Below are 25,222 nucleotides of genomic sequence, written 5' to 3'. Positions count from 1 at the left end.
ACAGAACATAGGCATGCTGCATAACATTTTAATCAGCAGAAGCTAACTATTCGCATCGCTGTGCGAATAAGACGCATTTGAAGGTAAAAAGTTGCACAAAAGACACTCAGCGCTACCGCGTCACGGCATGGCATGGTGCGGCTAGATGGGCTGTTTAACGCGCAAGGAGGCTAGAAGTATGAGGACCCATCAGTATGTCAAACTGAAATGTCATTTTAACAACTAGTGATTTAGCGATAAGTGAGACATTCAGGACCCCACACAATGTTTAAATCAGTGGTGTCGCTTATGTATAATGTATTGTTAGGACCTGATTATGACTGTTGTCTACTTTTTTCACTAATGACTTTTGACAATTTGTTTCCTTTTCACAGATTTCTCATACTCCTTTACGTTTAGTACAAATATAATGTTAGAAACCTTTCATTCATTTACCATTTCCTATTCTTTCACTTTCCTTTTGTCCAGGAGCTCAATATAGATGTAGCGGACGTTGAAAGTTTGCTGGTGCAGTGCATACTGGATAAGTACGTCATCCTTTGTTTTCTGCTTGTGCTCTAGAAAATGTTTGATCTGCAAAGTTCTAAATGTGACCTATAGTAATTGCAATGAAGGTGCTATTAGTAAGGAACTTGATTGCTGTTAAGCTGATTGTAGATGGTTATATCAAGCAAATGAGTTCAGGATTGTATCACAAGGAGTCCAGGTAATCTGCAGTAACATACAGTATAATGTAGCCACGTTTTCTAGTGTATTACCCTCCTCTACAACAGTCTCTTTCCACCTACAACGTAGCAACACAATAACTGAATAAAATAAGCAACATAGCACGTATATGATAGGAGGTGAACAGGACCATAAAATTGAGACATCAGCTGTCATAGGTTAATAATCATTTTAATACACTGTTTCTTGATCTTTACACTTCAATATTTTACTATTTCACCAATATTTTGTTACCGTATTATTTTAAACCGATAATAATAAAAGTACAAGTTTTAATATTTGTTGGTTCAGATGCTTTTTTTTTCTCTTCTTTGATATCAAGAGTCTATGATGTGTCTAGTATAGTTTTGATAATAAAACAAGCATCTTGCTAGTTGCTGGGTAAAACCATTTTTCGTTTCACAAGTTTCCTATTGATCTCTTGCATCCTACTTGTTGGCATCAATGAGAATACTATGCACACCCTCATAAAGAGGTGCTGTATTTACACCAGGACTGCAGTATTTATTCACATGGTGCAAAAATGTAATCAATTAGATGTTATCTTTGCACAATGTACAGCAAATTCTGCGAGCAAAAGTACAAAAGGAATTGGTTAGTGTAATGTATGGCATACTTGTGTTATGTGTACCTTTATCATAAGTAAATGCACCTTAATGTGTTTCCAAACAAGAGGATGCAAGTTACATTACAGAGCCAACTCTATGCTAATGCTGCCACAAGCCCTTCCCTGCTGTACAAGCGTGCATGTGCCAGGACTGAGACTCCCACTTTGAGCCTCTTTAGAAATACTGCTTGTTGCGTATTTAGACGAAACCATCGGCCACACCAACGAAACTTGCACCAGGCCCATGCTAGCTGCGACTTCTCCATCTGAGTATGGCCTCCAATGTGAGCGATTAAGCGTCTGAGTTTGCAACCAGTTCTGCAACACGTCCGTGACACTCCCATAACACGTCCATTAGATGAACCATCTTTGTGTGTCTCAAAAGCCACCTCCCCGGAACGCCCAGCACATTTGTAATGCACTTCGGATATTATGCATCTCAGCCGCTACAGAGCCTCTGTTCGTACACAATGCGGGGTGCATGCGCTGTGCAACTTTTTAGCGACTTCGACATATGCGTAAATTAAGAACATACATCATTTACACATATATCGTCATTGTGTGCCACTCAGAATCACGTCCATTACCTCTATCTGCCTTCTCCCACTTTTGATTTATTTATTTTTTTCACCAACACATTTGATGATATATGGCCACAAAGGTTTATTTGTGTTGTCTTTTGGATACAATTGATGCATTGGGAGTAACTGCTGCATATGTAAATATCTAAGGCAAAATCTCTGTTTGGAACCTATAAAGGTCTTGGTGTAAAAAAACAAAAGAAGGCTGAACTAGTATATTTTTTTAGTAAGTCTGAGTAGGTGCACGTACATTCCAATCAGTTTGGTTTAGGGAAGGGAAAACTATGGCAGAGGCCCTATTAATGATATTTCCAAGTGTTTGTCTAATGAAGATTTAAATATCTTCCCTTTTTTAAATTTTTAGTACTATTCACGGACGAATTGATCAAGTGAACCAACTGCTGGAACTGGACCATCAGAAGAGAGGGGGAGCACGATACACTGCATTAGATAAATGGACCAACCAACTGAATTCTCTCAACCAGGCTGTAGTCAGCAAGCTTGCTTAGCAAGATCAAGCTTTTACATAATAGAAACAAAAGTACTTAAAGGTAACCGTGCCGTCATTCAACCCTTAAAAAGAACTGTGGAATGGCAAAGGAAAACTGTTGATTGGTGTGTGTGCCCTGGAAAAGAAAAAAAGGCAGTTTTGGCAGAAGTGCTTTCTGATCAGCTGGTATGTGTTTCGCTGCTGCATTTATCCCAAGAGAATAAACAAAAACAGCTTTAATCTCCAGAAGATAACCAAAATAATACGGGATCTATACTGTATTGTCTTCTTGCCCTGTAACATGCAATATGCCACTAAATTTGTCGCAGGCAAATCATGATCGGAGAGATGATGTCACGATTTTAAATATACACTTTCATGTTACAGATCATTCTATTTAAATGGTTTAACTTGCAGAGAAAGAGAGAGAGAAAAATTCACAAAAGCCTGCAATAACTTGAAACGCATGTCCGTACCGAACACTTCCTTGTAACTGATCTGTTTGCTGCAGTTTGCAAAATGTTTATCCTCGTATCACATAGTGTGTATATGTGTTTTATATACATATATGCAGATATATATACATTATGTGAAGCATAGTATGAAGGCCCCCTTAATTACTTAAATACAGTCACTTAGGTTTTAAGCAGCAAAATAAACAGCTCAGCTCAGAAATTAATACTTTTTTTCCCTGTGTATTTATTGCATTGAAAAGGGCGAGTCTATACGTCTAAGTTATTTTAGCAATACTCACATGATAAATTGTTTTGTTATTTTTTGAGGTAGTGTGTTAAATATTACTTTCAGACTAACACCAAATACAGCTTCAATTCAGTTTAAATAACGGAAAATGGAAAACAAAAACCTTGAAGCTGAATAAATGAAATATTTATTTCTTATGTGTGTCTGATGTGTATTATCATCCTAGCCACTCTACACAACCTGCAGTGATAAGTAATTGTTTTTTGCTCAGTGGCAGGTCTTTGTATCGACATGTAAAATACGGTCAGAACTTTTACAAACAGCAAGCACAAAGGCTACAGCTAGGATAGGACATCTTGGTTTACAATGGACAAGCTGACCACCCCTCTTTTGTTTGTGAACTAGTGACTGATCTCGCACAACATTGCATGAGAGATACAATACTGTGCAAAGGTTTTAGGCAAGTGTGGAAAAAATGCTGCAAAGTAAGAATGCTTTCAAAAATAGAAGTGTTAGTAGTTTATTTTTATCAATTAACAAAATGCAAAGTGAATGAACAGAAGAGAAATTAAATCAAATCAATATTTGCTGTGACCACCCTTTGCCTTCAAAACAGCATCAATTCTTCTAGGTACACTTGCACAAAGTCAGATATTTTGTAGGATTATAGTCAGGTGTATGATTAACCAATCATACCAAACAGGTGATAATGATCATCATTATCATATGCAAGCCTGCTCATACACACACAACGATTTTGTTACCAACGATTTTCTGTCAGATTATCTGTCAGATTTTTTTAAAGTGTAATGAACGATTTTTTTGAACTACAAACGATTTTTTGCATATTCCCTTAATGAAAATCGTTCAGTTGACAAGTATGACTAAACTGCAAGCTACAAACATGAACGCGCATGAACGATAATCGTTCATCGTTTGACTCAGAAAGTGAATGATTTTTTCAAATGATTATCAAAAAATCGTTGTGTGTGTATGCAGCTTAAGTTGAAACTCCGACATTAACTTAAACAGAAACACAGTTTTTGCAGGAACTCGTCAGGGAGGTTGTTCCAAACAGGACCGGTATGATTTACCGCCGGCCGACATGGGTGAAGATCCCAAACAGTGATTAAGGTAAGTAACCCTAATCTTTTGCCCAACTAACCCTCCCTTAGGGGTGCCTAACCCTAATCCCCTCTCGAAGTGCTTAAACCTAACCCCCCCTTCCCCTCTGCTTAAACCTAAGTCTCCCACGGGGGTGCCTAACCCCCCCCCTAGCCTAGACCTAACCCTCCCAGGGGGTAGCCTCACCTAAACCCCCCCCCACCGCGGCTCTACACGCCTGGCTTGCCTTCAATCGGGATGTCGGGCTCCCGGCGTAGGTATGATGGCAGGCGTCGGGATTTCGATGCTTGTTATTTCTACTTCAGGGTCCATAGGGTATCCACAGGATACCTTGGGGTATAGGTGATGACGTCAGGCATCGGGCACCATAGAGTTAAAGCTTTCAGCCTCCCAGGATGCACTAGGGTCCCCCTCCTATACCCCGCCCCCGAGCCAAGGCATCTCAGTTTAGTTTGGTGTGGTACCCGGCCGGAGTCGGATGCACCTGTTAGAGGGGGGCCATGAAGAGCCCCTGAAGTTTCTTCAATGCAGCTGTGGCTGCACATCTGGAAGTACAGCATGGACAGTCAGTCCTGACGTCCATGCTGTCTTCCCTACACCCCCGCCGGTACCAGAACGCCGGTACTGATCCGGGGATGCTGGTAGGCATCTGGGGTCACAGCTAGCGGTGACCCCAGATGTTTAGGACCATGGCCGGAATCAAGGGGGACAACAGGTAAGCAGCGGGGTCCCGCGGTGGGTCCCCGCTGATACATGGTCCCCAGGCAGGGGGCTCCCTGGGGACTGGCTGCAGCGTGGAGCCAGGTTCTAACCTGCGCTTCCACTACCCCCCTGGGACAGCAGGACCGCGGCAGAGCGGTAGCGCTGCGGCGTCCCAGGGGTTAAATGCATGCCAGGGGAGCGCGCTTCCCTGTCTCACAGCCGGGGCCTCCCCCGCTGCACACAGCCCTCTCTGCTCTAGCTGACTAGTTCTGTGTCAGCGCTCCTCCCCCAGGCCGGCCTCCTCTCTGCTCCTCGGTGGCCATCTTTGGAAGAAGCATGGTGAGCGCTGCTGGACGCTGATGAATGGTGGCATCGCGGTCTGGGTCCCCCTGCATACTTCTCCTCCGTTGGATTAAGGTCTGTGTATGCAGCGCTGTGTCCTACCAGGCTCTGATTCTGTGTAGTTGAGGATCAGCGCTGATAGTGCAGGAATTGATTTCTTTGCATTGTATGTGACCTATGCTAGCGTCTGCTGCCTGTACTTTCATTTTCTATCTGTCAGCATTTAACTGTCCCTGTTCTTTCTGCTAAAGCCCGTGCGGTGCTTGCAGGGTGGTCTCACACTATACTAACGAGTATCAGTGAGAGGGGTCACATACTTACCATTATGTCTGAAAGTGATTTTCCTCTCCAGCTGTACTACATGCAAGGTACCTATAGCGGTGGGGGACGGTAGTGCGGAGGGACTATGTCGACGGTGTTATTCGTTGACGCGACCGATTACGGTCACGGCTCCGGTACAGGAGCCGCCCTGGGCTTGTCTTGCCAAAGCGCTTACAACCCTTGTGGGCCAGTTAGCTCCGCAGCCTGCCTTCACTCAGATGGGTTTGTCCCAGCAGTCAGTGGTGTCGTCACCCATGCAGGGTTTCCCAAGACAATTGATGGACCCTACAGTCTCCCTATTTCCCCTCCTCAGGTCTCTCATGAGCCTGCGTGGGTTAATTCGTTAAGCTCTGTACAGCAGTTGTCAGAAGTGTTACAAGGGGAGTCTGTGATGCGGCCTCACAAGTGGCCGGTGGCGTCTATCTGCTCCTTACGAGGATGACGACGGGGAGATTCTGTATCTTTCTGACCAGGAACCTCCCCGTCCTAAAGAGTCGGACTCTAAGTCTAAGGTGTATATACCTGGCCTTATTCGTGCAGTCCGTACTGCTTGAGGATGAGGAGCCTCCAGTATCAAAGTCCAAATACGCCTTTTTCAAGGATGTTAAAGGAGATACCACAGTGTTTCCTCTTTCGGGGCAATTAGTTGACCATCTAGAGGAAGCGTGGAAACAGCCAGGCAAACGATATCAGCCTCAAAGGCGTTTAGCAGTGGCGTATCCGTTTGCGGACAATTATTTTGCCAAGTGGGAGTCCCCTCCACAGGTGGATTCTCATGTGACGCGCCTTGTCCGTAGCGCCACATTACCCATGCCATCAATGTCCTCCCTTAAGGATGCTTCGGACCGCAAGGTGGAGATCTGCCTGAAGTCCGTCTATTCCCTTGCGGGGGGGGCAGCGCGGCCAGCTATGGCCATTTGCTGGGTTGCCAGAGCTATGGAGCGCTGGGCTGATACGTTGGAGGCGTCCTTCGATTCCGACTGTTCGGTTGAGGAGCAGACGGAATTGATCGGCAATCTCCGGGATTCGGCCACTTATATCAACGAAGCGGCCTTGGATATTAGTACCCTGGCGTCTCGAATTTCTTCGGTGGCTGTAGCTGCTCGTCGCACATTGTGGTTGCGATCTTGGAAGGCGGACGCGGATTCCAAAAAGGGTTTGGAAGCGTCTTTTAACGGAGAAGTTCTCTTTGGTCCGGACCTGGACAAAATTGTGGCCACGCTGGCGGCAGCCAAATCGGCATGTCTCCCGTCTGCTGCAGTTCCTTCCGGTTCGGGTAAGTCGGCCTTATAGGGCCCAGGGTAGGCCTAAAGTACAGTCCTTTCCCCGACGGGCTGGCCCCAAGAAATCGGCCAAGCCCCGGAAGCAGGCCTGGAGTACCAGACGTCCGGCCCCTAAGCCGGCTGACAAGCCTGCGGCCTGACTGTCCGGGCCTCCCTTTGGGGGATCCCAAAGTGGGAGGCCGTCTGCTGCAGTTCGCCCGGTGTTGGTCGGTCACCACGACGGACACTTGGGTTCTCGAGGTGGTCTCACACGGGTATGCCCTCTCCATCCGGCACAGACCCCCGGCTCGATTCTTCACCACGGGTCTACCATCAGACCGGAACAAAGCCACGGAGCTGCGGAAGGTCTTGCACACTATGCTCCAGGCTGGAGTTATAGTGCCTGTTCCATTCTCCCAGAGGGTCCAGGGTTTCTATTCCAATCTCTTTTTGGTGCAGAAACCCAATGGGTCGTTTCGTCCGATTCTCAACCTCAAAGCTCTCAACAAGTCTTTGCGGGTGCCGAAGTTTCGGATGGAGACCCTTCGGTCTATCATTCTGGCGCTGGAACCTGTGGACTATATGGTGTCATTGGACATACAGGACGCTTACCTGCATGTCCCTATTCTGTTGCGCCATCAGTAGTTCCTCAGGTTTGCAATCCGCAGCGACCACTTTCAGTTCCGGGCGTTACCTTTTGGCCTGGCGACAGCACCACGTGTTTTCACCAAGGTGATGGCGGTCATGGCGGCTTCCCTGCGGCTGCAGGGAGTCCGCATGTTGCCGTACTTGGACGACCTTCTCTTAGTGGCAGGATCTCCAGAGCTCCTTCTGCGCCACTTGGACCTGACCATTGCGCTACTGCAACGGCACCGGCTGGTTGATAAACTGGCAGAAGTTAACCCTGATCCCGTCTCAGCGGATTCTGCATCTCTGAGCCTTATTGGACTCGGGACAGCAAAGGATCTTTGTGACGGGAGAAAAGATCTCTGCCTTACAGTCGAGGGTGCGCAGTTGTCGGCAGAGCCGTCGGGTGTCTCTGCACTCGGCAATGAGGTTACTGGGCTCCACGTCGGTATTCGACATGGTGGAATATGCCCAGTTTCACTCCAGACCTCTGCAGCACCTGATCCTGTCCAAATGGAATGGACTGCCTCAGAGTCTGAAGTCCCAGACGTTGGTGCTCACTCCGGAGGTTCGCCTGTCTCTAGCCTGGTGGTTGCAGATGACCCATCTCAACAGGGGTCGTCCGTTCTGGGTGGCGAATTGGGTCCTGTTAACAACGGACGCCAGTCTTCGGGGCTGGGGAGCAGTCTCTGGTCCACACTTGTTCCAGGGCAGGTGGACTCCGGCGGAAGCAGAGCTTCCAATAAACATCTTGGAATTCCGAGCGGTTTTCAATGCTCTCCAGCAGGCACATCGGGTTCTCCAAGGTCACCCAGTGCAGGTCCAGTCGGACAACGCTACCACCGTGGCCTACATAAACCGGCAAGGAGGAACCCGAAGTCGGGAGGCTCTCGTAGAGGTGTCTTGGATACTGGTATGGGCGGAGCACAATCTTCCGGCCATATCAGCTGTCTTCATCCCGGGAGTGCTAAACTGGGAGGCGGACTTTCTCAGTCACCAGGACGTTCATCCAGGGGAATGGTCCCTGCACCCGGACGTTTTTCAACTGCTGGTGGACAGGTGGGGTCTTCCAGAGATCGAACTCATGGCATCCCGGCACAACAACAAGTTGCCGGTGTACGGGTCTCGCACAAGAGACGAAGAGGCATCTCTGGTGGATGCTCTGTCCGTCCGGTGGACGTTCCGGTTTGCTTACCTCTTTCCTCCGGTTTCCCTTCTTCCACGGGTAATCCGGAAATTCAAACAGGAAGGAGGGACACTCCTGTTGATGGCTCCCGCATGGCGCAGACGGCACTGGTTCTCAGACCTTCAGGGTCTGTTCGTGGACAGTCCTCTGTGCTTACCGCTCCGACCGGACCTTCTGTCACATGGTCCTTGTCTTCACCCGGACCTGACTCGGCTGTCTTTGACGGCGTGGCTTTTTGAGGGGGTTTTCCAGCTCTGTGGTGCGAACCATGCTAAGAGCTCGGAAACAGTCTTCCGCGAGAATATACCATCGCGGGTGGCATACGTTCTTCCAGTGGTGTTGACCAAGAGGTTATGCACCGCGGGAGTTTCGTCTGTCTCGTGTACTCGCCTTCCTACAAGCGGGACTAGACCACGGGCTTCGCCTTGCTTCTTTGAAGGTGCAGGTTTCTGCCCTCTGTCTGGTTTCACCGTAGGATTGCTACAATCCCTGATGTACGCACCTTTATGCAGGGCGTTCTGCGAATTCAGCCGCCTTTTGTACCACCCTTTGCGTCTTGGGACTTGGCTGTGGTCCTGAGAGCTCTCCAAGGACCGCCGTTTGAACCACTGGGCTCAGTGGATCTTAAATGGCTTACAGCTAAGACTGTTTTCCTTCTGGCCATAGCTTCGGCCAGACGTGTTTCTGATTTAGGGGCTCTCTCTTGTAGACCCCTTTTCTTGATTTTTCATGGGAACAGGGCAGTGCTACGCACTCGTCCTGATTTTCTTCCCAAAGTTGTTTCCCAGTTTCATGTTAGCGAGAAAAGTTGTTCCAGCTTTTAACTCACCCGGCCTTTCAGTGGGTGAGGCCACTTTGGATGTTGTGCGGGCCTTAAGGACTTATGTTGACCGCACTTCTTCGTTTAGGAAGTCGGACGCCTTGTTTGTCCTCTATGGCTTCCGTAAAAAGGGTTCAAAGCAAACTTTGGCAGCCTGGATCCGTATGGCTATTTCTGAAGCTTATCTTCATGAAGGCCTGCCGGTTCCTCCTGTGAAGGCTCATTCCACTAGGTCTGTGGGTCCTTCGTGGGCAGTTCGACGTGGTGCCTCTGCAGTCCAGATCTGCAAGGCTGCTACGTGGTCCTCTGTCCATACCTTTGTGAGGTATTATGCGTTTGACACCTTTGCCCCTCAGGATGCTTCCTTCGGGCGGCGGATTCTCCTTTCAGCACAGGAGCGTCCCCACCCTTAAAGGATACTGCTTTGGGACATCCCCAAGGTATCCTGTGGATACCCTATGGACCCTGAAGTAGAAAATATGAGATATGGTAAGAACTTACCCTTGTTATCTCTATTTCTACGAAGTCCATAGGGTTCCACAGGACTCCCGCCCTGTCGCACCTGTGCTGCAGATGGGCTTTACTCTGGTCACCGGTTTTTCCGTCTCCCTCTGGTGAGAATGTGATTCTTGTGTGTGTCCAGATCTTTCTTCTCTCTCTTCCTTCTCCTCCTCCGGCCTATGGCTTGGTACCTAACTGAGATGCCTTGGCTCGGGGGCGGGGTATAGGAGGGGGACCCTAGTGCATCCTGGGAGGCTGAAACTTAACTCTATGGTGCCCGATGCCTGACGTCATCACCTATACCCCAAGGTATCCTGTGGAACCCTATGGACTTCGTAGAAATAGAGATAACAAGGGTAAGTTCTTACCATATCTCATATTTAAACCCTTGCTGGGATTCCGTCCGTCAGCTTCCCGTTCCAAACATATTGGAGAACTAACCGCAGATCTTCTGTGGATGTAGGTTTGCTCAAATCCTTCTGTCTCTTCGTGTAATCCCAGACAGACTCGATGTAGAGATCAGGGCTCTGTGAGGGCCATATCATCACTTCCAGGACTCCTTGTTCTTTATGCTGAAGATAGTTCTTAATGACATTGGCTGTATGTTTGGGGTCCTGCTGCAGAATAAATTTGGAGCCAATCAGATGCCTCCCAGATGGTATTGCATGGTGGATAAGTACCTGCCTCTATTTCTCAGCATTGAGGACCCCATTAATCCTGACCAAATCCATTTGCTGAAATGCAGCCCCAGACTTGCAGATCATTCTAACAGATCCTGCCTGGATGTTCATTATGTGATGGTCTGCAGTTGCATCAGCTGTAGATGTAGTAAAAGTTGCATCACTCCAAATATTTCTTAGTACAGTCAAATAATTGCATTGTATTCTGAAGTACCTGCTCATCATGGAATGTTGACCAGTGATAAATTTATTGTTTTCCTTTCTATAATTTAAATAGCTTTGCCTCGTAATGAAATAATCTATCTCTTGCATTGATGATGTCAATAAATTTTGTTTTTGTTATTGCTCAGCTTTAACTTGACGGAACGAGATGAAACAAAGTTTATTTGTAGGAGTTTCCACTATAAAATGATGCGGTTTCCATGACAATCTGTTCAGTAGTTTTTGCGCCAACTTGGAACAAACAGAAAGACAAAACGTTCTTATTATATCCGTATATTTTGCCTCTTAATAAAGTAATTTAATATTTGTTCCTGAACACTTTATTGCTGCCCTCATAGTGAATATCAATTATATTAGTATAATGCTATTGATGTATGGTGATTTGGAAACTGCATACCAAACCGCTGCCTAGTGCGTTTCCCATTCTGTTTCTGATTTGCTGGGGTGTATGCTGCTGTTCTACTTTATTAGTTAAAGAAATAACTTCATGGAGAACTTGTTCTCCCTAAAGGATCTGCCCTCCATAAACTGATAATGTCACAGTAATCCTGAACTTTGCAGAAATGTAACCTTGCCAGCACCTGTATTTGGGTGAATCACTAGGAATGGTTGCACAAGCTGCAACTGGCATCACCAGCATTACACTACACTGCTATATGGTTGACGGCTTAGAAAAACTTGGATGTAGAGTCTCCCAAGTATAGGAGCCATAAAAGATCTATCTCACAATATAAATAGTTGTTCCTGGAACTCATGTTCTACTTGGTCGGGAGAAGGAAGGTTTTGTTTGGTAGATTAATTCATTGACACTTAAATAGAACTGCACTATGTTTACATTGCAATACTTTTTGAACAAAGCATATGTCTTACATCTGTGTTTATTTTAGTCATTATGTAGTGTTAGCTAAAGTTTCAGTACAATGTTTTTGTAACCTGAGTCTTAACCTCCAACAATAGGAAACAAAGCTAAAAAGAAAAACCAGTATCACGACGACAGAACTGGGGAATTCCTGTTATTGTAAACAAAGATGGAAAATGTGACTTATTATCATGCATGGTCTCATGTGTTAATGTATTTTCTTTCATTGCCTATATTACCATCTTGGTCTTACTGCCTTAGTTTTGGTAAAATCATGTTGCTGTGTTTTATAGCTTTCATTGCCTTATCGACCATAACACAGCTAATTAGTTATTTACAGGTATTCATTTTACATTCAGGCATGCGGGTAAGCCTAGAGTTTGAACCTTTTAAGTATTTTACCAGGGTGGTTCAATAAATAAGGTAACAAGACCTCTCATTGTGAAAGTTTATTCAACTCGTACATACAGTATATGTATAATTAATATGTCCTTGGTACAGTTTATTTTTACACATAGTTTCTATACTTGTCTAAGCATTTGTTCCAACGGTACACCAAGGCATCTATCCCGACATAGAAGAAATCTGTGTCAAGCGCCTGAAGCTGGACATGATGGCTTGCTGAACTTTACTGTCTGTTGCAAATCGCCTCCCACCCAGGTGCTTCAATAGTCCAAAGAGACGAAAATCACTCGGTGCCAGGTCAGAGCTGTAGGGAAGATGGTCCAGTACCTCCCAATGGTACCTCCTTAACAACTCACGCATGTGGTTGAGGTTATCGTGCAGCAATACAACACCTGTTTGCAGCAACCTAGGTCGTTTTCCACAAATTGTCCTATGTAATAGCAGACAGCATCCACAGTATCTCCCTTGGTGAGTACATCAATAAGAAGCATGGCCTTGTGGTCCCAAAAAGATTGCCATGATCAACTTTGCTGATGGATTGTTTTGAATTTCTTTGAAGGTGGGGACAATGCGTGTTTCCATGTCATGGATGATTGCTTCGTCTCTGGTGTTACATGATGCACCCACTTTTCATCACCTGTAACAATATGCTGCAGGAACTACACTCCCTCCTCATGGTACCGCATCAAGTGCACGAGCTAAAATCCCATCCTATTGGTTTTAGGAACTTCTGTGGGTTGCTTCGATACCAAACCCTATTTCCGTGACATGACGTTCTCACCGTGCACTTAGACAAGTTGACGATGAATTTCAGCTGCTGATGTGCCTTTTAGCTGCAGAAATCTGATCACACTATGCACCTCAATGCTTGACCATGTTTACGCCAGCCCCATCTTACAACTGATGTTGGGACTTTACGATTGATATGAGGCGCAGTCTAATGGCCATGAGGGGAAGCAGTGGTCTGCCTGCTCTGGTCCGATGGGAAATTCAAGTGAAATGGAGAACATTACACACGTGAGGGGTCTTGTTACCTTCATCCTCCACTAGGGGTCACAAGGACACAATGGTTATAGCCTGGAGAGGAGAGTCTAGGCACCAGTTACAAAATCTATTGCATCAGCCCAGGCCTCCCTCTCCACTATACCCAGCCCAGGCTATTCAGTTTCAATTTGGTGCCAGGCAGGAGCGGGCACTAATTTTTTTTGGGGGGTGGGGGGCTGCTTTTAAGTGGTCACCCCAGTAAAATTTTATTTCTTATTTCTACGTTCTGTTTGAGCAGTCTGTGATGCTCTCACAGCTGCTTCAAACCTGGCACCAGTGATCGAGTGCTGTCTTCCACCACGGGACTTACGAGTGATCAGCAGGACAGCGCTGTCAGCTCCTGTGGCTGGACGCCTGGGACAGTTAAGTGCGGTTCCCTGCTGGCAGGGAGCTGCAGTCTCATGGCTTACACCGCTAGTGACTGAGACCACTGGCGGTGTTGGTTAGTGTAGGATCCAGGTGCTCTGCTCCTTACACTGGACCACCAGGGCATTTTGGAATGGGCAACGCTGGTAACTGTTTGTGACTTCTGCTGTGTGACTGTGTGCCCTGTTGTTGATTACCCCTCAGATGCCAGTACTGGGGACATCCCAGGGTCAGTCGGTGCCTCATTTTCTTCTATCTGTATCTTTTGCAGCCCCACTTATTGCAGTTGGTGCCGCTTGCCACTGTTTGCACTCCTGTCAGACACACCTCAGCTTTGGCTTTTGTGTGGGAACGTTTTGGATTGCATTACTGTGTCTTTCAAGAATAGAGCTCCCAAGGAGGTGGGTGCTTAAGCAATGCGCACTATTTAAACCTGTGCTAATATCCTCTCTCCCCAGGACCCAGACCATGATGTCCAGCCTCTATGTCCAGTGTTTCTCGGCTGCCTGGAGGGAGGCTCCTTCAACGGCATCCAGTCAGAAACCGGCCTGGGCTTCGACATTGACGCAGGTAATGTCCCAATTGGTTGCCAGGCTTCCGCCTCCCGAGCACCCCCTGATAGTTTAGCTACAGGTATGCTCCTGGTTTCTGGCAGTCTACCTCTACATCCACAAGCAACTGCAGTAGAGCTTCCATGGATGCAATCGTTTGCCCAATTCGTACAGGGACTGGTGCAGGTTTCTATGCTGGACAGTGATCGCATGTCCAGGTGTAGGCCTCCCTGACACGAGAACTGTACCCCCTGTCTGGTGGATATTCTGATTCCGAGGTTTCCTCGGAACATGACACTAGCCTCTCAATAGCCTTTGACTTTGAAACTTTCTCAGTACCAGAGAATTCCATGTCACAGGTGGATGTTGAGGCACTTATCAGGGCGGCTAGAGATGTACTGCAGATCGAGGATTATGTGCAGGTTCCTAGGTCCAAGGTTCTGGTATTCAAGTGCCAGAAGAGTATGACAACTGACTTACCTGCTTCTGCACAGCTTGATGACCTCCTTGAGGAGGTATGGGCTCACACCAATAGGCGCTTCCAGTTATCTAAGCGCATGGCTTCCTTCTATTTGCTCCCAGTTAAGAAACTGACCAAATGTGAATCCTGCTGGGTGGAGGAGTTGGGTCTCAGTTCTGGTAGTAACAAAAGGGAGTTATTACCACTGGTGTAGCACATTAAGAATGCAAGCTCCTACTTGGGCGAAGCAGCTTGTTGTCACAGGTCTTAATTTCTAAAGTGTTGGTGACTATGGTAGCGGCCAGGAGGGCCCTTTGGCTGCATTCCTGGTGCGCTGACTCCGAATCGAAGAAGGCATTGGAAGTGCTTCCTTATTCAGAGGATATCTTATTTGCTCAGGAATTGCATAAGATCACTACAGTGGCACATCCAAAATGGCCTTTCTTCCTTCGGCAGCTCCTCCCCGGTCCAGCACGTCCTACCTTTCGTCCATAGCGAAAGGCAAGAAGCCAGGCGTCTTCTAGATTTCAGGGGTCCTCCATGGTATCTAAACCCCAAGGTAAGCAGCCTTGGTCCACCAGACGTGCCACTTCCAAGCCAGCTGACAAGCTTGCGACATGACTGGGCGGGCCTCCACCTTGGGGACCCCAGTGTGGGAGACCGGCTTATACTTTGCACACAGGTTTAGATGAGGAACATGACCAACACCTGGGTCAGAGGCATTGTCTCTCAGGGATACACATTGACTTTTCGGAGGCGTCCCCCGGAGTAGTTTCTAACATCCAGGAAAAGCAAAAGCTCTCGTAGTCCATTCACTCCCTTCTGGCCTCCAGGGTCATCATTCTGGTCCCCCGTCTCAAAGAGGTATGGATTTCTACGCCAACTCCTTGTCCAAAAACCGTATTGTTTGTTCCAACCCATTCTCAATCTGAAAACTCTGAACAGGTACCTGTGGATCCCCAGGCTCTTCATTCTAGCTTTAGAGCCGTGTGATGTCATGGCATCCTTAGATATCCAGGGAGCGTATTTACACATTCCCATTCATGTCAGATACCTTGCTTTCTGAGATTTGCAGTTCAGTCCAATCATTGTCAATTTCCGGCCTTACCATTTGGACTGTCCACGACCCCTTGTGTTCTCACGAAGGTCATTGCAGTGCACTTGCGCCGCAAGGATGTCCGGATCTTGCCTTATCTGGATGACCTTCTCCTGGCCCAGTCTCTGCCTATCCTGGCGGACCATATTCGTCTGACAGAGGATCTTCTACAGTCACATGTGAAAGTACGTTGAGTTCTTCTTAAGTAATGTTACACTTAGGAGCCCAGCTGGAGTCCAGGATTTAACAGGTCTTTTTTCTGGCAGGCAAGATTCAGACCCTGCAGTCCAGAATTCACTATTTTCCTGGTCATCGTTGAGTGTCGATCCATTTCTGCATGCAGATTCTGGGGACATCCTGGCCAGATGGAACAAGTCTCATCTGCACCTCCGGGCTCAGACGATAAGTCTCTCGCCGGAAGTGCATCACTCTCTCTTGTGGTGGCTGCACCAGTCTCATCTAAACAGGGGCCATCCCTTTTGGATCCAAGATTGGGTGCCAGCCTTCGAGATGGAGGGCGGTTTCCTGTCAACAGATGTCCCAGGGATGGTAGGTGGCTCAGGAGAGCCAGTTACCTATCAACATCCTGGTGTACAGAGCTCTTTGCTTAGCGCAGTTTCTCCTCCAGGGTCACCAAGTCATGGTTCGGTCGGACAACACAACAGCTGTCACCTACATCAACCACCAGGGCGGCACTAGCAGTTGCGGCGCCATGAAAGAAGTTGGACACATCCTCCGCTGGGCAGAACATCCCTAAACACACAAACGTATGACAAGTTTACCAAATCTTCCAGCTCTGTCGGCGGTGTTAATACCTGTAGTACAGAATTGAGAGGCGGACTTTCTGAGCCACCAGGGCGTACACTCCGATGAGTGGGCTCTCCATCCAGACCTAATCCAGTTACTGATTCGTCCTTTGGGCCTTCCAGATATAGACATGATGGCATCTCGGCACAACCACCAGCTGCCTAGGTATTGCTACCGCACCAGGGATCCCGGAGCTGTCTTGGTAGACGCTCTGGTGGTGATGTGGATGTTTCCTCTCCTCTACGTATTCACTCTCCATGATCCAGTGAGTTCTCTGCAAGTTCAAGTTGAAGGATAGCACAATGATCCTGGTGGCTCCAGATTGGCCGCAGTGGTTGTTCGACGCTGATTTTCTAGGCCTCTCCAATAACGCTAGTCTGTGTCTTAGGCCGGATCTTCTATCTCAGGGCCTGTGGTTCCATCCATATCTGAGCCGCCTCACTTTGTCTGGGTGGCTCTTGAGACATCCGTCCTGAGCGCCTGATTCAGCAAGGAACGCAGTTGCTTATATGCACACAATCGGTCGATTGTTGCGTACTGCATATGCATCGCAGTGCGCAAACTAGCAATTGCAATGGGTACTGCGTTTACAGAGGCTACGCAGACCCGCGGCTGAGTTATTGACCGGAAGTGCCGTTTGTGGGTGGTGATGGGGGAGTGGTCGGGCAAATGCAGGTGTGCCAGTGCGTTTCAACGCTGTTGCAAGGACGTGCATTAACTACCCACTGCAATACCATACGCATCCTGAGCCCTTATAGCGTGTGCTGAAGTTAGCAATTCCCGAGTGAGGTCTGACCTGCCTTAACTGCGTATGAGTTCGATGTTACCGATTTGTTTAGCTATGCTGCCCAAGTGTACAGATGTGAGTAATGGGAAGTGGGCATCCTCATGTTAGGTTGAGATCGCATTGTGAATGCAAACATTTGCACAACACCGCTGATATTAGCAACTGCATTGTGTGCATATAAGCAGAATAGCGATCCTTGCTGAATCAGGACCTGAGAGCCAAGGATTTTTCCAGGAGGGTCATCCGTACCATGCTGAATGCTCGGAAGCCCTCTTCAGCTAGAATTTATCACCGAGCTTGATGGACATACTTTGCATGGTGTTTAACCAGGGGCATCGATCCCAGGTCATTCCGCCTCTCTCGAGTGCTTTCCTTTCTGCAAGCAGGGTTAGATTTGGGCCTCTGGCTCGCTTCCTTGAAGGTGCAGGCCTCCGCCCTATATGTCCTCTTTCAACAGCAGATTGCCCTCTTACCAAACATACAGACTTTTTCAGGGTGTTCTATGGGTACAGCCACCATTCTTTACTCCTGTTTGCACATGGGATTTGTCTCCAGTCTGCCCCCCTTGAAACTTTGAACTCTCTTGCTATTAAGTGGCTTACATGGAAGACTTTTTACTTGCCATTGTTTCGGCCTGGTGGATTTCCGACTTGAACGCGTTGTCTTGTCGTTCCCCCTCTCTTATTTTTCATTCGGATTTTGCGGTCTTCTGGACTCGCTTAGGTTATCTCCCTAAGGTGGTTTCTCTGTTCTATATCAACCAGGAGATTGTGGTACTGTCTTTCAATGCTCCAAACTCTTCTCCGGAGGAAGCCTCTCTGGATGTGGTGAGGATTCTTTGACTCTGTGTGGACAGTACCAGAGATGTCCAAAAATCAGACACCCTTTGTCCTTTAAGACTTTCACAAGCTGTTCTGGCCCGCTTCAAAACAGACTTTGGCCAAATGGCTCCCCTTGACTATGCATCACACCTACTTGGCAGTGGGTCTTTTTGCTCCTCCTGTGGTGACTGCTCATTCCACCAGGGCTGTAGGAGCATCTTGGGTAGCTCGCCGGGATGCTTCAGCAAAGCAGCTTTGTAAGGCTGCCACATGGTCATCTGTCCACATCTACCTTCCATTCTATGCGTTTGACACCTTTGCGCTGCCTTTGGATGAAGGGTTCTCAGCGCAGCCCAGGAGCATCCCCGCCCATAGGTGGGCAGTTTTGAAACGTCCCATTGTGTCTTTGTGCCCGATAGTGGAGGATGAATAAAAGGAGATTTATTTTCTTACCTGGTTAAATCCTTTTCTTCGAATCCATAGGGGGCACAGCGTGCCCTCCCTGACTCACCTGGCTTTCTGGGTCTTGTTCCTTTTGGTACAGGTTCTCCGAACACCGTGTGTGTGTGTGTGTGTGTGTGTGTGTGTCTTCCTTCTCTTTCTCAATGCTCCTGCCTTGGGCTTTTTAGCTTAACTGAATAGCCTGGGCTGGGGGCGGGGTATAGTGGAGAGGGAAGCCTGGGCTGATGGGAAAGAATTTATAAATGTTTGGAGCCCAGACTATCCTCTCCAGGCTATACCTATTGTGTCCCTGTGCCCCTTATGGAGTCGAAGAAAAGGATTTAACCAGTTAAGACCATAAGTCAACCTTTTTAAACTTGAGGCACACTGCGCTAGATTTTAAAATTGCCAAAGCACACCATCTGGTGATGCGGCGTGCGCGACCAATGAAAAAACATACACATTGGCTCCCACATAAAAAAAAACACACATACATTGGCCCCCACAGGAATAAAATGCACATACATTGGCCCCCACAGGAATAAAATGCACATACATTGGCCCCCTAACCATGGGCTCCGGCAGCACACTGAACAACTGCCGCGTGCCGCAGCACAGCAGTTGAAAACCGCTGATCTATATAGTAAAATCAAGTGCTTATACGAGAAATAAACTGATGAGGTGGAACAGAGAGATGGAGTAAGTGGAGGCAAAAGGAGGGAAAAAATGTGGGGTACTGCTGATGAGAAAGAGAAGCAAACAAAGACAGTAGGAGAGAAAAAAATAAAACAGTGGCAGTGCTGAGCACATCTAGTATAGATATGGTTTAATTTAAGTGTTATTACAAGTGTCGCGTGGCCTGGCAACCCATTCAATATGATAGGGGAGTTAAACTGCAGAGGACATTAATTGACTGATACCCATAATATTTTTTTTTTGTAATCTCTTTATATTTTAATAGAAAATACAGCACAGAAATAAACACACACACAGAATTTATTGAACGATCTACAATTCAAACATATCAAATATTTATTTTCCAAAACATAAAATTAAACTACACCAAAAATACACTTCAATCAAATTTTTGATTTGTAACAAAAAATACAAAAAAAACACAAAATGAAAAAAAATATATATATATAGAGAAAAGAAAAAAAAAAGAGGGAGAGGGAAAGAGAGAGTGGGGGGTGATATTTTTAATAGCTAACCAGGAGAATTACAGTAAGCATTGAAGACTTTAGAATTCCTTCTACCAGTATTTTAAAAATAAGATGGCCCTCATCCAACAGAAAGTATGAGGGTACATCTGAAAGTTTCATCTGCCATTTATTTGCTGAATAGCAAAGTCGAATGTCTAGAAACCATGTTACTGAAATCCACACCACCAATCTTTTAATTATCCAATAATTGTTGCATTGTAGTCTCTGCAGACAATGAATCTAGTGAGGGTGGCATCTGATTTATATAGGAGCTGTCTGTATGGGACATTCATTAGCTGTCATTTAGCATATCAAGTGAAGCTACTGTATATGGTTGGCTACAAGTTGTATTTGGTACAGATTTACTGCTAAGAATGTTCAACTATAACTATATCCATTCTCTGTCTGCAGTGGCATTATCAAGCCCCTTTAGGTGACATTTTTTTTTGTGTGACTTTGTTAACAATAAACAGCTATGTATTCACAAAATAAGTGATTGTGGTGGTTTTGACAATAGGATATACATTTTATGAAAAGATGACCGTTAAAGTGGACCCCACACAAAGTAGATAGGGGAATTCTGTGGGCTGAGACAATATTCACCAACATGCAGCCTTGGTGCCTCAGTGGTGTCACTGGTTCCGAGTACATTGAAAATAGCTTTGTCCACTGTGTGTAGGTTATGGGTAAACATTTAATGTTTGAAACAAGTTGAGTAACTTTCAGTGACACTGATGTGGATAATTTTAGAATATTTTTAGTTCATCATTTTGAAGAAATGTAAAGTATTTTGTTACAGTTACATTAAATATTGCTGATGTGCAGTTTCTCCACAAAGAACTGACATTTGCAGTCTGCCACTTGACAGTCCTACAAAATGTCAAAGCACAGAGGTTACATTTGGTGTAGATCTTAAAACATTTAATGCATTCCTTTAAGAATCCGTTCTCTTGCACAATGGGAATGTTGTTTTGAAACTGGAGACAATGGACTATAGATTTAGATCTCTACATACAATTCCCACACTCATTGTGGCTTAACCAAGGCTATTTGCTTGTATTCATTTAGTGAAAAAGGGTATATCATGCCACATTTCTCTTAAATAAAATAAGTACTAATGGGTGGTAATGAGTAGGGTGGTATAGCCATTACACCACTTCAATAAGACACACTAATCATTTTTAGTTGATGTTATTTCATGCTGATCAGAGACAAACCAGACCACTTATTCAGATCTGAATTCAGGTGCAAAACATTTGGTGTAAAATATGTTCTGTCATCCGCAGACTCTTCATAGAACATTGGTTTAGAACTCAAATGGAGGATATAATCTTTTCTCAGTTTTCCACTGACCAAATTATAGACTACCTAAGTCATGGAAGGATCCTGTGATATAGTAGCCTGGGCTTTCTAAATTGTGTTAAATTTGCCTGTTGATTTGGTAGTGATGCAGGTAATAATATGTTCCATATGAGAAACTTGTCATACATTTTCGCCCTATTCCCAATGTCCCTAAACACACAAAGGTAAGATACTGAGTTTGGCATTTTAATTTTAGTGATTCCTTGTATAAGGACGTAGATGTCTTTCTAAAAGGGTGCCAACATTCCCACCATATTTAGTTCGGGGAGATCTTTTATCTGGCATAATGTAAAGTTACTTGTGGAAATGTCATTCTTTTCTGTACACGGTACCATTACATACAATTCCAAATGTGGTCAGATATTGTGTTTGAAAGCCAACTGCACATGCGTAGAGCAATCACAAGCAATTCAGAACATATATACAAATATAGCAGTGCTTGGAGTGTTTAGTCAATGGACTAGATATTCTAGTTAAAATTAGCTATATACAAATACTGTAGATAGTGTAGGATATCAAAAAATGCAGTTTATTTATTAAAATAAGAATGAAAAAAATTCTTTGCATAGAATTGCAATTTCAATAAAATGTTAACACTGAGAGAGGTACATACAATATTTTCAATGCCTGCATGTATTAGTCAAAGGTTCCAAAAAGCCTCCAATAGGAAATATATGAATAGCTGATAACTCAGAGTATGTCCAAATGCACTACTACTCATATTGTTGGATAGTAAGGATACTGTCCAGTGAGATATATTCCATATAATATTCTGGTATTAGAAAGTGTTCAAGCATTCAAGCCAAAATGAAAAACTGTTACAACCTGAAATGTTATCCTGTGCCAATCTCCTTATACATCAGGTAATGAGATAACAAAGTGGCATACCTGTGCTTCCCTGATGTAATCACCAGGTGAGAGAGATGTAGGTATATACTCCAGACAAGGGTATGTCGGATGCCCAGGTTTGAAAAGCTGAAACTATCTCCCGTCTGCCGGCAGCCAGAATATTTGCTGTGTATTAGTTGTTGGTGTTAGCAGCATGTAGCCATCCTCCCAGTTCCAATCCACAATAAGAGTCGGGTGCCGGACAGTAGTTGATATGTTCCCGGGGCCCACAAATCAACCGGTTCACTTGTAGTAGTAACTGGATGTTAGTCAGCTGGAGATGGCCACAGGTGCCGTGCTTGTGGATGCTTGGCTCAGTGTGTACAATGAACTTGACTCATTAGTAGGCTCACCTAACGGTAGGACAGCCTGGCGTGATGGAGATTCCTCAATATCAGCTGGAATAGCCAGTGCATATAGCGATGCAGGTACAGATATAAATAGAACACAGTACCCCTTCGGTGTGACAGACTAACGCGTTTCCCTGTGAGACACAGCTTCGTCAGAGGCAGTATATAGGCAGTATATAAGCAATTCAGAGTTGTACATATCTCAATCGCATCTCACTTGCAGGTGAATGGGCATTAATGGGTAGCCATGGAGCGATAATAGGGTGTTCACACGTAAAATAAGCAACTGTGGGTGCAAAGACATTTGCGGGCTAGTCAGAGAAGAGCATGCAGAGATCTGCCTGACTTACGTTGTATCTCCTGTACCAAGGATTGGGGGTGGTGCAAATGCAGATAACAGTGATGATGGCTCCTCTCACAAGCTTAGTGCTGAGGGCCAAGTAGTTGTAGATGAGGTCAACTCAGAATACAGAGGTGGATGTGTGCATGGATTTCTGAACTCTGGAAGTGTCTAGAATTGTGACCACTACGTGTCATTCTGAATCGGGCCCTTTAATAGTTTTGTCCTTTATTCTCACACAGATCAAGCTTTAACTACATTGGCTGTAGCCAAAGATGTTTCCTTAACATTGGTTTGCAAACCATCGATGGTCCCACACACCTGCTGGACCCTCCACACCCTGCCGCTGGACCCCTTCGCACTCTGCCATGGATGCCGCTGAACCCCCGCAATGCAAGCCGGACCCCCACTAGAGATGAGCGGGTTCAGATTTTCCCGCCAAAAATCAGGTCTCAGAAAGAGGCAAAACGTTATCTTTCATGGACAAACATCATTCCTGGACAAAAGTCCAGGAATGATGATGATTGTCCATGAAAGATGACGTTTTGCCTTTTTCTGAGACCCGATTTTTGGCGGGAAAAATCCGAACTTGGCGGGAAAATCCGCACTAATCCGAACCCGCTCATCTCTAACCCCCACGCACCCCTGCCTACGCTGCCGGACCTCCAGGTATTCTAAATATTGAAAAAATCCCATATCCGAAATGTTCCTGGTTCCGAGCATTTCGGATATGGAAAACTCACCCTGTACATTTTTTTTTCCTACGATTCGGGCGCAGGCCCATCATCAGGGATATACATAATATGAACAAAATAATACATTACACCAGAGGTTCTCAAACTCGGTCCTCAGGACCCCACACAGTTCACGTTTTGCTGGTCACCCAGCAGGTGCACAGGTGTACTCATTACTCACTGACACATTTTAAAAGATCCACAGGTGGAGCCAATTATTTCACTTGCATTTCTGTGAGGAGACCTGAAAAATATGCACTGTTTAGGGTCCTGAGGACTGAGTTTGAGAACCTGTGCATTGCACAATAAGACAATCACCCCCATAAGGTCACTCACCTGAGACGCCACCACCTCCAGACCGTCCTCTGTAACACGTGCCTCCGGACTCACCGTTCCGGTGACATCATAATGCTGCGACGTCTCAGGGAATAAATCAATCACGGCCACATTGGTTTCCATAGAAACCTTACATAAACAGACAATAAAAACATATTAAAATCAGGAAGGAGCATGTGCCCAAGAGCAACATAATTAATACCACTAGTGAATGTCCATAGGCTAGATCCCTGTAATATTAATGTTAAACAGTATGCTGGCTACTAATGATCAACCACAATCAATCAATTGTTTTCATTCACTAATGCTATAGTGGTTATAGCTTATTTAATGGGGTACAATACTTAAGATCTTTACAAAACACCTATTTCATAAGAAACATTGAAGCTCTAATGACTCATTAAGTCCTTTAGTGGACAATGTGTCAAATCTGCTTATCCACCTACATTCTAACTGCAATAGTTGTTTGGGTCTGTTGCCACCCATTATATTTCTGTGTTTCTAGATTCTTATTTGAACCCATGTGTACAAGGTACCTGGTTGTACCTCGAGGACACCACAGCCGTACTAAAGAAATTACGTGATTTGGGTACTATACCAACTGATGCCCTCCTATGAAGTGCTGACGTTACTAGTTTGTATACATGCATCCCGCATAGTGAGGGCATCAGAACTGTAAAATTACTTATTGAGGATTATCCGCTATATAAGGGACCACCTATACCTTTGTTTGTACAACTATTACAATTAATATTGACCAGAAATTATTTTGTCTATGACAATACATTTTTCCTCCAGAAAGCACTTTTTTGCATCTTGAATTAGTCGCCTGGACTGCCACCATTTCTTTCCATATGTATAAGTATGTAGTGTATGTATATACAGCGGGTAAATAAGTATTGAACACATCAACATTTTTCTCAGTAAATATATTTGTAATGGGGCTATTGTAATGACATTTTCACCAAATGTCAGCAACAACCCATGCAATCCACACATGCAAAGCAACCAAACCATAGATGTCCATAAATGAAGTTATGTGTAATAATATGAAATGACACAGGAAAAATGTTTTGAACACATGAAGAAAGAGAGGTGCAAAAAGGCAAGGAAAGACAAGATACCATCTGAAACCTATCAGTAATTAGAAAGCAATCCTGCCCCTTATCAGTGCAAATAAATATAAGCTAGTTCAGTCCCAACTGTTGGCCTATAAAAAGGTGTCTCATTACCAAGGTGTCACACAAGAAACATCTCATGATGGGTAAAAGCAAAGAGCTCTCTCAAGACCTTCGCAACCTTATTGTTGCAAAACATACTGATGTCAATGGTTACAGAAGGTTTTCTAAACTTCTGAATGTTCCAGCTAGCACTGTTGGGACCATAAATCGGAAGTGGAAAGAACACAATTTCACCATAAAATGGCCATGACCAGGTGCTCCTCGCAGAGGAGTGAAAATATATTATCAGAAGAGTTGT

At 45.5% G+C, this 25,222-nt stretch overlaps 1 protein-coding gene across 3 annotated transcripts in view; it reads left to right on the top strand.

Moving 5' to 3' along the window:
* The window catches only part of COPS2 (COP9 signalosome subunit 2), a 63,328-nt gene extending 60,025 nt beyond the window's left edge, over positions 1–3,303 (top strand). For all 3 annotated transcript variants that reach the window (XM_088472977.1, XM_088472978.1, XM_088472980.1), the window contains exons 12-13: positions 469–527; positions 2,279–3,303. In XM_088472977.1, coding sequence (XP_088329103.1) covers positions 469–527; positions 2,279–2,423 — 204 coding nt within the window. In that variant the 3' untranslated portion in view covers positions 2,424–3,303. The remainder of the gene's footprint in view (positions 1–468; positions 528–2,278) is intronic.
* Positions 3,304–25,222: the final 21,919 nt, after the last annotated feature.

The sequence above is a fragment of the Taudactylus pleione genome, unplaced genomic scaffold (genome assembly GCF_031769625.1).
Source record: "Taudactylus pleione unplaced genomic scaffold, aTauple2 ptg000129l, whole genome shotgun sequence".
Taxonomy (NCBI): domain Eukaryota; kingdom Metazoa; phylum Chordata; class Amphibia; order Anura; family Myobatrachidae; genus Taudactylus; species Taudactylus pleione.
The sequence above is the reverse complement of the archived record's forward strand: the minus strand, read 5'-3'. Positions and strand labels throughout refer to the sequence as shown.